The sequence below is a fragment of the Heloderma suspectum genome, chromosome 2 (assembly GCF_057233095.1).
Source record: "Heloderma suspectum isolate Gila_16-S chromosome 2, 16-S_ref, whole genome shotgun sequence".
In the NCBI taxonomy this organism is placed as follows: Eukaryota; Metazoa; Chordata; class Lepidosauria; order Squamata; family Helodermatidae; genus Heloderma; species Heloderma suspectum.
The window spans coordinates 140,688,297-140,701,696 of record NC_139459.1 but is presented as its reverse complement, the minus strand read 5'-3'; the positions used below and the strand labels follow the sequence as shown (position 1 = coordinate 140,701,696).

General features: G+C 43.2%; 1 protein-coding gene across 3 annotated transcripts in view; it reads right to left on the bottom strand.

Annotated features, from left to right (window-relative positions):
* Positions 1-13,400, bottom strand: part of TNKS (tankyrase) — a 114,844-nt gene that overhangs the window by 55,546 nt on the left and 45,898 nt on the right. For all 3 annotated transcript variants that reach the window (XM_084835058.1, XM_084835059.1, XM_084835060.1), the window contains exons 8-11: positions 9,321-9,507; positions 6,221-6,342; positions 5,071-5,162; positions 4,906-4,984 (exon numbers count right to left, since the gene is read on the bottom strand). In XM_084835058.1, the coding sequence (XP_084691184.1) occupies positions 4,906-4,984; positions 5,071-5,162; positions 6,221-6,342; positions 9,321-9,507 (480 nt within the window). The remainder of the gene's footprint in view (positions 1-4,905; positions 4,985-5,070; positions 5,163-6,220; positions 6,343-9,320; positions 9,508-13,400) is intronic.

Sequence of the window (13,400 nt, the reverse complement as noted above, 5' to 3'; positions counted from 1 at the left end):
CTTTACAATTGTTATATTTTTATTATTACAGTAGGGTCTTCTAATCTCTAGTACGCATGAGATTATTGGAATCTTTGTTCATCTGAAAGACATGCATGTCTGAGCCTCCAAACACATGCACACTTACTGGAAGGAAGTCCCATGGAAAAGAATTGATCTTACTTCCAAGTAAAGATGCATAGGCTTGGGCTGCACATCAACTAAGCGAATTTAGAATGTCTTCCCATGAGGAAGAATTCCTTACTCCAAACAAGGGGCACTGAACAGTACAAAGATAACATGATCCAAAAACACAGAAAACTGAATCAGCCCTATTGGAGTAAATGGGGATTATTCAGTTTTTAAGGTTTGGGATCATATTGTCTTCGGTGCAACATTTAGTGTCCCTTGGTTGGAGCAAGGAATTATTCCTCAGAGAAAGACATGAAGCTATACGTTCACTGTTAATAGATAAATATTCAGAGCATCAAGTTTTATTGGAACCCAGGTCAAACCGTGGACAAACATGATGTTTAAATCATCAAGCAAGATCCCTGTTTCTAGAGTTTAGATATCATATTAAAAGACAATTTGGGAAACACATTTTAATTAACAGCCTGAATAAACAATTGTGTAACTATTTTTCAATTCAAGTAAGTACAAAGGCTCTTTTCTAAAATGCATCCCCATAGAAAAATAGAAAAAGATAACAGCTGGCTCAGAATGCTAGAAAATGGCACACTACATACATGGCTTTGTATATCAATGTATTTCAATCTATTAAATCAGCTTGGAACAAAGTTAGAAGCAGAGATCTGGAGAACAACACTTATATAATAGATTCCCAAATTATAATGCACCTGTCCTACACATAATTAATTAAAGCACCGCTGATGAAAGTTGCATTTGTAATAAGCTCTAATAAAGAAGAAATGCTTTACTGTTTTAATATATTTTGGATCCAAACCATAAATGTGCTGGGCATTGCTGAACTCTGTGTGCTTGCTTTCTCTCTTCACCCCGCCCCCAACCCCAGATATATCTGCCCATACAACAGTCTCTAAGCAGGTGCAATAGGTTGTACCCAAGAGATGTAAACCTGGGCACTCCATTTCAGGATGGGAGCCCCTGCAATTGCTACAGTCAGAATCAGGGCTGGTAGTTATTGCAAGGCCTGTGGGTCATACAGTATCTTGAAGCCTAGGGATACCAGGGCCTTAGCAGGTTCATCTGCCTGTACTAGCACTTGCGGACTGCACCCAAGCAGGTACAAAATCCTCATCGTATCTTTATAGCTACCTTAAATTCTGCATTTAAAAAAAACACCCTGAAATTTCATGTTAAATGATACAATTAAAAACCTAATAAATCTATGCTCAACACAGGAGAAGACATTTAAAATTACTGAATGGAAGAACATCTATGGAGTTCGGGACTTCATGGAGACCATGGCTTCCTGGGAGCTGCACAATATTCCAACTGGGCCCACCCATGTAGCCGGTCATGCACTAGACCTTGTGTTTGTTCCTGGAGAAGCGGGGAGTGATCTGGAAGTCGGGGGTATATCCACCCCCCCCTTGTCATGGTCAGATCACTATCTGGCGACGTTGGACTTCTCGGTTCCACAACCCCTCCTCAGGGGTGGAGGACCCATTAAAATGGTCCGCCCCAGGCATTTTATGGATCCGAATGGATTCCTGAATCTGCTTGGGGATTCTCTGGAGCACGCCAATGGCCACTCGGTCGAGACCCTGGTGGGTGGCTAGAATGTCGCAACCACTGGGGCAATAGATCGGGTGGCTCCGAAATGCCCTCTCCCCCGAACAGGGCTCGGACTGCACCATGGTTCAATCCGCAGTTACGAGCTCTGAAACAGGAGGTGAGACGGCTAGAGCGCCGGTGGCGGAAGTCTCGCTCCAAAGACGATCAGACACGGGCTAGAGCTGTATCTTCAGCCTATCACGTGGCGGTGAAGGCAGCAAAAAAGGAATATTATGCTGCCTCTATCGCGTCTGCAGAGTGCTGTCCCAGGAGGCTGTTCCAAGTGGTCCGGAGTCTGGTCGGTCCAGTTGCTCCAGAACCGCTGGAGCATTCTAAGGCCTCCTGTGAAGCCTTGGCAAGGCACTTTGCAGATAAAATTGATCGGATTAGGAGTGTTACTCCATGCGCTGTGGATACAGTTAGTGAGCAGGAGGCGGTCTATGGCAAAGCGGTTTTGTGGGATCGGTTCCAGCTTCTTCCTTCTGATGAAGTGGACAAGGTGCTTTCATCTGTAAGGCCGACCACCTGCTTACTTGATCCTTGCCCATCTTGGCTCATTATGGGCTGCAGAGAGAGGCTGGGTGAGGGGATCAAGGCGGTGGTGAACGCCTCCCTTGAGGAGGGAGTGATGCCATCAGCCCTCAAGGAGGCAGTGATAAGACCGCTTTTAAAAAAGCCCTCCTTGGATCCCCAAGTTCTGAACAACTTTTGCCCAGTCTCGAATCTGCCATTTTTGGGCAAGGTGATTGAGCGGGTGGTGGCGACGCAGTTGAAGGCACACTTGGAAGAAGCCAATTATCTAGATCCATTTCAGTCGGGCTTCAGGCCTGGGCATGGGACAGAAACGGCCGTGGTGGATGATATGAGGAGGGCTCTGGATAGGGGCAAATGCTCCTTCCTTGTTCTCCTTGACCTCCTAGCGGCTTTTGATACCGTTGACCATGGTATCCTCCTGGACCGCCTGGAGGGGTTGGGCATTGGAGACACCATATTGCGGTGGTTCCAGTCCTTCCTCTCTGCCAGGTACCAGAGGGTAGCACTGGGAGAGGAGGTTTCAGACCCGTGGCCGCTCACTTGTGGGGTACCACAGGGTTCCATCCTCTCCCCGATGCTATTTAACATCTGTGTGAAGCCGCTGGGGGCTATCATCAGGAGGTTTGGGGTGCGGTGTCATCAATATGCGGATGACATGCAGCTCTACCTCTCCTTCAAATCTTCACCAAGGTTGGCCATAGAATCCCTGTCCAAATGTCTGGAGACGGTGAGTGGCTGGATGGGGAGGAACAAACTGAAGCTGAACCCTGACAAGGCCGAGGTACTTTTGGTGGGAAACAAGAGGAGGTTGGGGGATGTTGACCTGGTGTTGAATGGGGTACATTTACCCTTGAAAGTCGAGGTCTGCAGCTTGGGGGTCATCTTAGACTCCCAGCTGTCCATGGAGGCTCAGGTGTCAGCTGTGAGCCGGACAGTGCTGTGCCAACTCCATCTGATACAGCGGCTGCGCCCTTACCTTCCCAACCATCTGCTCCCATCAGCAGTACATGCCCTGGTCTCCTCTCGTTTAGACCACTGTAACACGCTCTACATGGGGTTACCCTTGAAGACGGTTTGGAAGCTGCAGCTGGTACAGAATGCGGCGGCTCGCCTGATTAAAGGCAGCCGCCAGCGAGATCACATCACTCCAGTGCTGAAGGTACTGCACTGGCTACCAGTTGTTTTCCGGGCCAAATTTAAGGTGTTGGGTTTGACCTTTAAAACCCTATATGGTTCCGGCCCAGCCTATCTCAAGGAGCACCTCCAGCAACACCAGATAGGCCACTTAACAATATCAGCCTCAGATGGCCTTCTCTTTGTCCCATCAGCCAGGACAGCTAGGCTGGTGAGGACGAGGGAGAGGGCCTTCTGTGGTGGCCCCCAATCTGTGGAACTCCCTCCCTAGGGAACTCGGCCATGCCCCCTCTTTAATGAGCTTCCGCCATGCATTAAAAACATGGTTGTTCAGGCAGGCATTTGGGGTGGGCTAGGGTAATTTTAGAAATGTGATGTTTTTAATGTTGAATTTTCTTGTATAAACTGTTTTTATTGTTGTACATCGCCCAGAGTGGCTTGGTGGCTGGCCAGATGGGCGATTAATAAATTTAATTAATTAATAAACAAACAAACATTTAACCGTTCGGCTTACAATGCAACTGCCGTTTCGGAAGCTTGCACCAACGAAAGTGACCACCTCATCACAGATTACATGATTTGGAATAAAAAATATTCCATTTTCAGTTTGTAATCCCAAGTATCTAGCAGAATAAATCAAAAGTTATGCATTTAAAGCGCACCTGTGTCCTTTAAAGAAAAAAAAACCCTATTTAACAAGAAATGGGCAACTACAGCAAGAGCCTCAGCACTGAGAATTTACTCTTGTGAGCTTTGTAAAATGTTGTTTCATCTTTTAAAAAGTCAGGGAAACGAAATGAATGCCAGGAAATGTAGACATCACGAGCAATTTTAATTATCATTTTCACTGTATTGCACTCTGCTTGACTGAAACAAACAGGTGGAAACTGAGACAGGAAGGTGGGTAGCTATTGGTCATAATATTGCACTCTGATTTCAGGATGGTTCAGTGCTGAGGGGCTACCACAGGTGTGGTGCAAACAGACATACTACTATTCTTCTCATCCCATAATATCCAATATGGCCTGGACTGCAGACCCTGGGTAGGAAAGCATCCTATGATTTCATGCCTAATATCAAAGCAAGCATCGAGCTGAATACTAAAAAGCTTAGCAGAAAATTATACAAGAAAGTCAATATATAGATATCCCAGTACATTCTTCACAACCAAGGCAGACTTCTGTCAAGATCATATAAAGCAGATTTTACAAAAACAGAGACCATTTTGCAGAATTTACCTCTCCTGAAAAACACAGTAGCAGACACATAGGTCCATTCAGAACTCTGAACAGGGAATATGTACAAATTACTTCTTCCAAATTTCAAAGGTCATATACTTTCGAAACTAACAACTACATTTGATTGTGTGAGAAGATAGGCAGTGCTGAACTGTCACCCTTTCCACTACTTTTCCTTGTATTTCATACCTGTGGGACTAACACTCAAGATCACTTCCCCCCCACACTCCATTATTTAAGGCACAGACCAATAATTTACCTTTGCACCATGTTTATGAAGTACTTCCATAACATCATTGTGAGCTCGGTCAGCAGCAACATGCAAAGGAGTCATGAAACTAGATTGAAAAACAAACGGAAATAATTAACAGCCTTCAAAGGGTGCTTATGCCATCTAAATGCAAATAATGCAAAATGAACATACTCTTTGTTTTTCTCATTGACATTGGCTCCTTTTCGGAGCAGTAATTCAGTGACTTGTTTCCGTTTGGGGTGAAGAGAAGCCACAGCACAGTGCTGAAAAAGAAGCAAATGACAGTTTAGGAAAACTTAGGCCTAGCACTGGTAGTCAAAACTGAAGAAGATATCAAACATACTAGCTGAGACACTACAATTAGTCTTCTACTATAACAGTACATAACAAGTAATTTGCTTATCTGGATGCAGGACTATGTCAGGAATCCAAAGAGAGGACGTGTAAAAGTGGGAGAAAACTGCTTGCAGCCCAAGCTCTGCATCAGGGCAATTCCCTGCGCCAAAAGAGCAAACTGCTTTTTAAACTGACCAATGGCTTGTCTCGAATAATGAGGACTTCTCTTATAAATCAGCAAAGCTCCAGCTATGTGCACAGTGGTGTGTGTGTGTGTGTGTGTGTGCATGCACGTACTCCCCCCGCCCTGCACCACCAGCCAGTCAGGCAGATATTGGAGTCAGAGAGGGCATGAAGTGGGCAAACCAGCTCACAGTTACAGAATCACACATTCTCTCCTTGTAGCCCATTTCTTCTGGAGTGCTTCATATCCTGGATAAGATGCAATCCTGATTAATACTAACAATGATTACAGGTGGTGCCGACATAACTCTTAATCGTAGTAAAGGATGGCAAGGAAACTGGAAGGCACGGTTCCTTAGCCTGATCCCTGTTGAGGGACCAGCCATGTTATATTTGAACTGCCTCCTCTGAAATAATCCCTTTCCAAAAGATAAGCAGACCTTTTCCTATTTTAGCAGATTTTGATAGGTGCTGAAGTAATTATAACTGCAAAAATATGTGATGTATTTGAGGGATTGCACTATTTGTTTCAAAGCAGACAAGTGGAAAACATTTAGTTTTGAATGGCAGAATTCTCACATCCCAGCAAAAACTGGATAACAAGGAAGGACATGCCTGCTGCTGGTTTTTCCTTAGCTCAGTATTAAGTCACTGGCATGCCAAGCATCAAGTTAGATTAGTGATGGGCTGAACTAAATTTACCTTGGAGATGCTAGTCTAACTGTGAATAACTTTAGCCACAATTATGTATACAAAACGTTAAGTGATGCCTAAAGCAAGCAGAGTGACTTCATGATCTCACCAGTGCTGTCTCATGGGACTGTGGCTGCTTGAAATTAATGACCTCCAAGGCAAGTGTCTTCTTTACTTTGGCTAAGTCAGCTTCCCTTGCTGCTTGTAGTAAGGAATGTCCTTTGAATTCATCTGTAGGGGAATAAAATAATATTCACAACTGTCAGCTCCATATAACAATTAGTTTAGAAAACCAAATGTTTAATAGGGCAAATACAATTCCTTAGTCAGCTATATGGACTGTTCTAATGCATTCTCCCAAATGACACTTGTAAAAGTAAAGGAATACTCCTGGGCTGAGAGGTAACAGGGTTCCTCTTTCAATGGTACTCATAATTAAAAATAATTTTTCAGGCAAAATTAGTTTATTGTGACTTTTTAAAGGAGCCTGTATATACTCTGCCTAAAAGGAGAACTACAGAGGTAAACCAATCCAGTTCATATTATAAATCATACCTATCAAAGATACTGATGGGGGTGGGGGGAATAACAACACAAAACATTTGCAGGGGAAAGCCTTTTGAACTGATTAATGCCTGGGTCAGTAATTAAGTTTCTTAGGGTTGAATGAGGGCCCCTCTCTACTACTCACAAACAAATCAATGGAAGGAATTTAGATTAAAGATTAGTACTGTATTTGCTTGCCACAGAAAGAATAACTTTTGCTCTGTTTCCTGGCCAAATTCAAGAATGAATAGTTGACACTGAAATAAAGAGCTGAACCACTGAAATTCCTGAGTGGGCAAATTTAGTTTCAACCCAACATTCCCATAATATGGATCAAGGCCAAAGTTAGCACATGAAGACGAGAACAATGAACCCTAAAAAAAAGGTCTTTCTAACTTTAATTCTCAGATTAGACAACACAGTATGTAGACATCGATCGCCTAATGTCATCCCAATGCAGAGGCTCCTTATGCACGCACAAATATGCACATTTAGTTCATGACTGTATGACTGTATAAGAACATCTCCATTAACTGCAATGTTGTGGCAAACTCCACACATATATCTCTGCTACATGTATGGAGTTGAAGCTTATACTCAATGTAAATTTAGAGCAGGGATGGGCAATTTGTGGCCTACAGGTTGCATGTGGCCCCCACCCCCCCCACACACACCAAATTCAGCAGTGGAAACCTCCTAAAAATGGCACTAAATCTTATCCTTTTAGCGCTACATAGCTGCTACCAAGTGCTAAAAGGGTCAAATTTGGTTTGAGAACAAACAACCCAGAGCTTGTTGTTGAGTTAAAACTCTTTGTTGTTCGTCTCTTCCAGGTTTGGATGTCACATCAAACAACCCGTTTCTGGGATGTTTATGAAACTGGATGCAAAGCAGAAGCGATGAACGTGTGGGAAGGAGCACACTTGCTCACTCCTGCACAGCCCTGATATGATAACCCATGGGTTGCTGTTACATGCGAACTGAGTCATAAAAAGGTATGTCTTATTAAAGAAGAAATAGCATGGCTTCTGCAAATGTGTGCCCCATCTCACTAACCTTTTAGTGTTCTTTGAGAGCCACAACAAGCATGTGGATAGGTGCCATCTGGTAGACATCATTTACTTAAACTTTCCAAAGGCTTTTGAAAAAGACCCTCAACAATGACTTCTAAGCAAACATAATAGTCATGAGATAAGAGGACAGGTCCTCTTATGGACCATTAACTGGTTAAAGAACAGGAAATAGAGACTAGGTATAAATGGAAAGTTCTCATAATGGAGAAATGTAAACAGTGGGGTGCCATAAAGACCTGTATTGGGACCGGTGCTTTTTAACTCATTCATAAAGAATCTAACATGAGCAGTGAGGTGGCTGATGACACCAAATTATTTAGAGTGATTAAAACAAAACGAGACAGCAAAGAGCTCCAAAAGGACATCTCCATTCTCTAAACTGGGGAAGTAGGCATTAAAATGACAAATGCTATAAGCAAGTATAAAGTGATGTACATTGGGGCAAAATACCCTAACTATACATATATGCTGATGGTGTCTGAGCTGGCTGTGACTGACCAGGAAAGGGGCTGTGGAGGAACAGCTCAATGAAACTTGACCTGGTGTGCTTTTACTGTGAAAAGGGCAGTATACGTGGGCATCAGCGGGAAAGGAATTGAAAATATAACTGCCAAAATCATAATGCCTTTATACAAATCTATGGTGCAACTACACTTGAAATACTATTTACAGTTCCAGTCACCACAACTCAAAACAGACCTTGTAGAGCTGGAAAAAGTGCAGAAAAGGGGCTGGAACAACTCCTCTATGAGGAAAAGACACAACGTTTGGGGCCTTTTCCACTGGGAAAAAAAAGTGAGTTGTGGGAGAGTCATGACAGAGATGTATGCAAGTGTGGAGAAAGTGAATCAGGATAAGTTTTTCTCCCTCTTATAATACCAGAATCTGGGGTTATCCAATGAAACTGAATGGTGGAAGATTCAGAACAGATAAAAGGGAGTTCTTCTTCACACAGCATATATTTAAGCTATGAAATTTGTTACCACAAGATGTAGTGATGGGTGCCAACGTGGACAGCTTTAAAAGGAGGTTAATCAAATTAATGGAGGATAAGGCTTTCAATGGCTACTAGTGATGATGGCTATGTATTTCCTCCAGTTTTGGAGGCAGGATGCTTTTGAATACAAGTTGCTCAGGAACACGAGCACGAGGGTTCTACTAGGTGCCTGTGCGCTTCCTACAGGCATCTGATTACCCACTGTGAGAAGAGAATGCTGGACTAGAGATGCCTTTGGTCTGATTTAGTAGGGCTCTTCTTATGTTCTTCTTCTATCATTATTATATGGAACCATTTATTTTCCTTCTACCAGTCGGGGGAGGGGAGGTGTCAAGAAGCTACTGCAGGCACTAAAAACATATTCCTTCTGACTGCTGAAAATCCTATGCAGCAATTCCTCTGGCTTCTAAGATTTCACCAGGATTCTCCACACCAAAGGGGATATTGCAACTATCTTTAGAATTTTTTTAAAAGCTGAAATTCTCAGGAAGCTGAAATCTGTAGCCAATAATATATCCTGTGCCTTTTTCACAAATCACAGTATGCACTATCTAATTATGAATGACAACATTTTGCACACTAATGATACCTACAGGTGAGCCTCTCTTTCAGCTCAGGTGTTGGGGCCATGTCAACAGCACTCTTGCCATGACAGTTGACTAATGTTGGATCTGCACCATGGCTGAGTAATAAAGAACAAACTTCCACACGATTCTTGGAAGCAGCTTCATGTAATGGAGTAAACTGCCAGAGATCCATTGCGTTAACACAGGCTCCATGCTAAATAAGGAAAGAATATAAGATGAGTAAAAGGTTGCACTGTGGATCATTTTTAGTTATAAACAGGATAGGTTTTATCAACTAAATGAAACTCAGTTAGAATGAATTGATTGATACATGTCCAAATAATTTCATAAATACTAGATAGGAAAAATGTGTTCTAGGTTTGTTGTTCAAGATGTATACTAAAAGGTCAAAGTCTATCTCAGAATATGAGATTAACACATGAGATTACTAAAAAGATCAGTTTCATTAAGACCTGGTATAGCAGAGCAGTTAAGAGTCCCCATTGCAAATCCCAGCTCTGCCAGGAACACAGCGGTTGATCTGGGGCAAGAAATGTCTGTAACATGGGGGTATCACTATGCTACCTTACAGCAGTGGAGTATGGGCCAAGTCTGTTACCACTTTGCCTTACGGTAGGGGCTGTCTTGCTAGCGATATCTGAAGTCATTCTGGGAGCCTTTTTGGCTAAAGAGTGGGGTAAAAATGTTTTAAATAAATAAAAATAAATAAAACAGAAAAGGCTGTAGGTTTTATTGAAAGGGGCCCCAGTGATTTAGCAAAATGGCTGTGGAAGACAGCTCTAAGTGTTTTCACAGATTTAACATTTCACTTAATGCTGTGCCACAAAAAACAAATACTTCAGTTACTCATGAGTTATGTATGTGACTCTTTGTAAAATGGCTCTCTCAGAAGGGGAACTGGGTGTCCCTGAAACATTGTTCGCTTATTTATCTATCTTAACAGAAAGGAACATCCACAAGGCTATTCCTGTCCCCAGCACATGCTGCATACAGCAAAGTGAATTTATTAAGACATTTCTATCCCACCTTTCCCCTTCATGGATCACTGCCCTGTTGTGGCGAAGGGGCTTGCGTAACTCAGTGAAGCCATAAGCTATGCCGTGCAGGGCCACCCAAGACGGACAGGTCATGGCAGAGAGTTCTGACAAAATGTGGTCCACTGGAGAAGGAAATGGCAACCCACCCCAATATTCTTGCCAAGAAAACCCCATGGAACCTATCACAAGGCTAAAAGATATGACACCGGAAGATGAGCCCCTCAGGTCGGAAGGTGTCCAATATACTACTGGGGAAGAGCAGAGGGTATTTCCAAGTAGCGCAAGAAAGAGTGAAGCGGCTGGGCCAAAGCCGAAAGGACACTCAGCTGTGGATGTGTCTGGTGGTGAAAAGAAAATCCGATGTTGTAAAGAACAATATTGTTTAGGAACCTGGAATGTCAGATCAATGAATCAAGGTAAGCTGGAGGTGGTCAAACATGAGATGGCAAGATTGAACATCGACATCTTGGGAATCAGTGAACTAAAATGGACAGGCATGGGCGAATTTAATTCAGGTGACCATCATATCTACTATTGTGGGCAAGAATCCCTTAGAAGAAATGGAGTAGCACTCATAGTCAACAAAAGGGTGGGAAAAGCAGTACTGGGGTACAATCTTAAAAATGATAGAATGATCTCAGTACGAATCCAAGGCAAACCATTCAACATCACAGTAATTCAAGTCTATGCCCCAACCACTGAGGCCGAAGAAGCTGAGGTTGATCGGTTCTATGAAGACCTACAACACCTTCTAGAACTAACACCAACAAAAGATGTCCTCTTCATCATAGGGGATTGGAATGCTAAAGTAGGAAGTCAAGAAATCACCGGGATAACAGGCAGGCATGGCCTTGGTGTACAAAATGAAGCAGGACAAAAGCTAATAGAGTTTTGCCAAGAGAACACGCTGATCATAGCAAACACTCTTTTCCAACAGCACAAGAGGCGACTCTACACATGGACATCACCACATGGTCAATACCGAAATCAGATTGATTATGTCCTTTGCAGCCAAAGATGGAGAAGCTCCATACATTCAGTCAAAACAAGACCTGGAGCTGACTGTGGCTCAGATCATGAGCTTCTTGTTGCAAAATTTCGGCTTAAATTGAAGAACGTAGGGAAAGCCACTAAACCATTCAGGTATGACCTAAATCATATCCCTTATGAATATACAGTGGAGGTGAGGAATAGATTTCAGGGATTAGACCTGATAGACAGAGTGCCTGAGGAACTATGGACGGAGGTCCGTAACATTGTTCAGGAGGCAGCAACGAAATCCATCCCAAAGAACAAGAAATGCAAGAAAGCCAAGTGGCTGTCTGATGAGGCTTTACAAGTAACTCACGAAAGAAGGGAAGCGAAAAGCAAGGGAGAAAGGGGAAGATATACCCAACTGAATGCAGAGTTCCAGAGAATAGCAAGGAGAGACAAGAAGGCCTTCTTAAATGAACAATGCAAAGAAATCGAGGAAAACAACAGAATGGGAAAGACTAGAGATCTCTTCAAAAAAATTGGAGATCTCAAGGGAACGTTTTGTGCAAAGATGGGCATGATAAAGGACAAAGAAGGCAGGGACCTAACGGAAGCAGATGAGATTAAGAAGAGGTGGCAAGAATACACAGAAGAACTATACAGGAAAGATCTTAATGTCCCTGATAGCCATGATAGTGCGGTCACTGAACTTGAGCCGGACATCCTTGAGAGTGAAGTCAAGTGGGCCTTAGGAAGCATTAGTAACAACAAAGCTAGCGGAGATGACAGTATTCCAGCTGAGCTATTTAAAATCCTAAAAGATGATGCTGTTAAAGTTCTGCATTCAATATTCCAACAAATTTGGAACACTCAACAGTGGCCGCAAGACTGGAAAAAGTCAGTTTACATTCCATTTCCAAAGAAGGGCAACGCCAAAGAGTGTTCAAACTACCGCACAATTGCGCTCATTTCACATGCCAGCAAGGTGATGCTCAAAATCCTACAAGCTAGGCTTTAGCAGTATGCGAACCGAGAACTACCGGAAGTACAAGCTGGGTTTCGAAGAGGCAGAGGAACTAGAGATCAAATCGCCAACATTCGCTGCATCATGGAGAAAGCAAGAGAATTCCAGAAAAACGTCTATTTCTGCTTCATTGACTACGCTAAAGCCTTTGATTGTGTGGATCACAACAAACTGTGGCAAATTCTTAAAGTGATGGGAGTACCAGACCACCTTACCTGTCTCCTGAGAAACCTGTACGAGGGTCAAGAAGCAACAGTCAGAACCAGACATAGAACAACCAAGTGGTTCAAAATTGGGAAAGGAGTACGACAAGGCTGCATATTGTCACCCTGCTTATTTAACTTATATGCAGAGTACAACATGAGAAATGCTGGGTTGGATGAATCACAGGTCGGAATTAAGATTGCTGGGAGAATTATCAACAACCTCCGATATGCAGACGATACCACCCTAATGGCAGAAAGCGAAGAGGATCTCAAGAGCCTCTTGTTGAGGGTGAAAGAGGAGAGTGCAAAAGCTGGTTTGAAACTCAACATTAAAAAAACGAAGATCATGGCATCTGGCCCTATCCCTTCCTGGCATATAGAAGGGGAAGAAATGGAAGCAGTGACAGATTTTACTTCCTTGGGCTCCAAGATCACCGCAGACGGTGACTGTAGCCATGAAATTAAAAGACGCTTGCTCCTTGGGAGGAAAGCTATGGCAAACCTAGACGGCATAGTAAGAAGCAGAGACATCACCTTGCTGACAAAGGTCCGTCTAATCAAAGCTATGGTTTTCCCAGTAGTAATGTATGGCTGTGAGAGCTGGACTATAAGGAAGGCTGAGCGCCGAAGAATTGATGCTTTCGAACTGTGGTGCTGGAGAAGACTCTTACGAGTCCCCTGGACTGCAAGGTGGTCAGATCAGTCAATCCTAAAGGAAATCAACCCTGAGTGCTCATTGGAAGTACAGATACTGAAGCTGAAGCTGAAATATTTTGGCCACCTAATGCGAAGAGAAAACTCTGGAAAAGTCCCTGATGCTGGGAAAGACTGAAGGCAAAAGGAG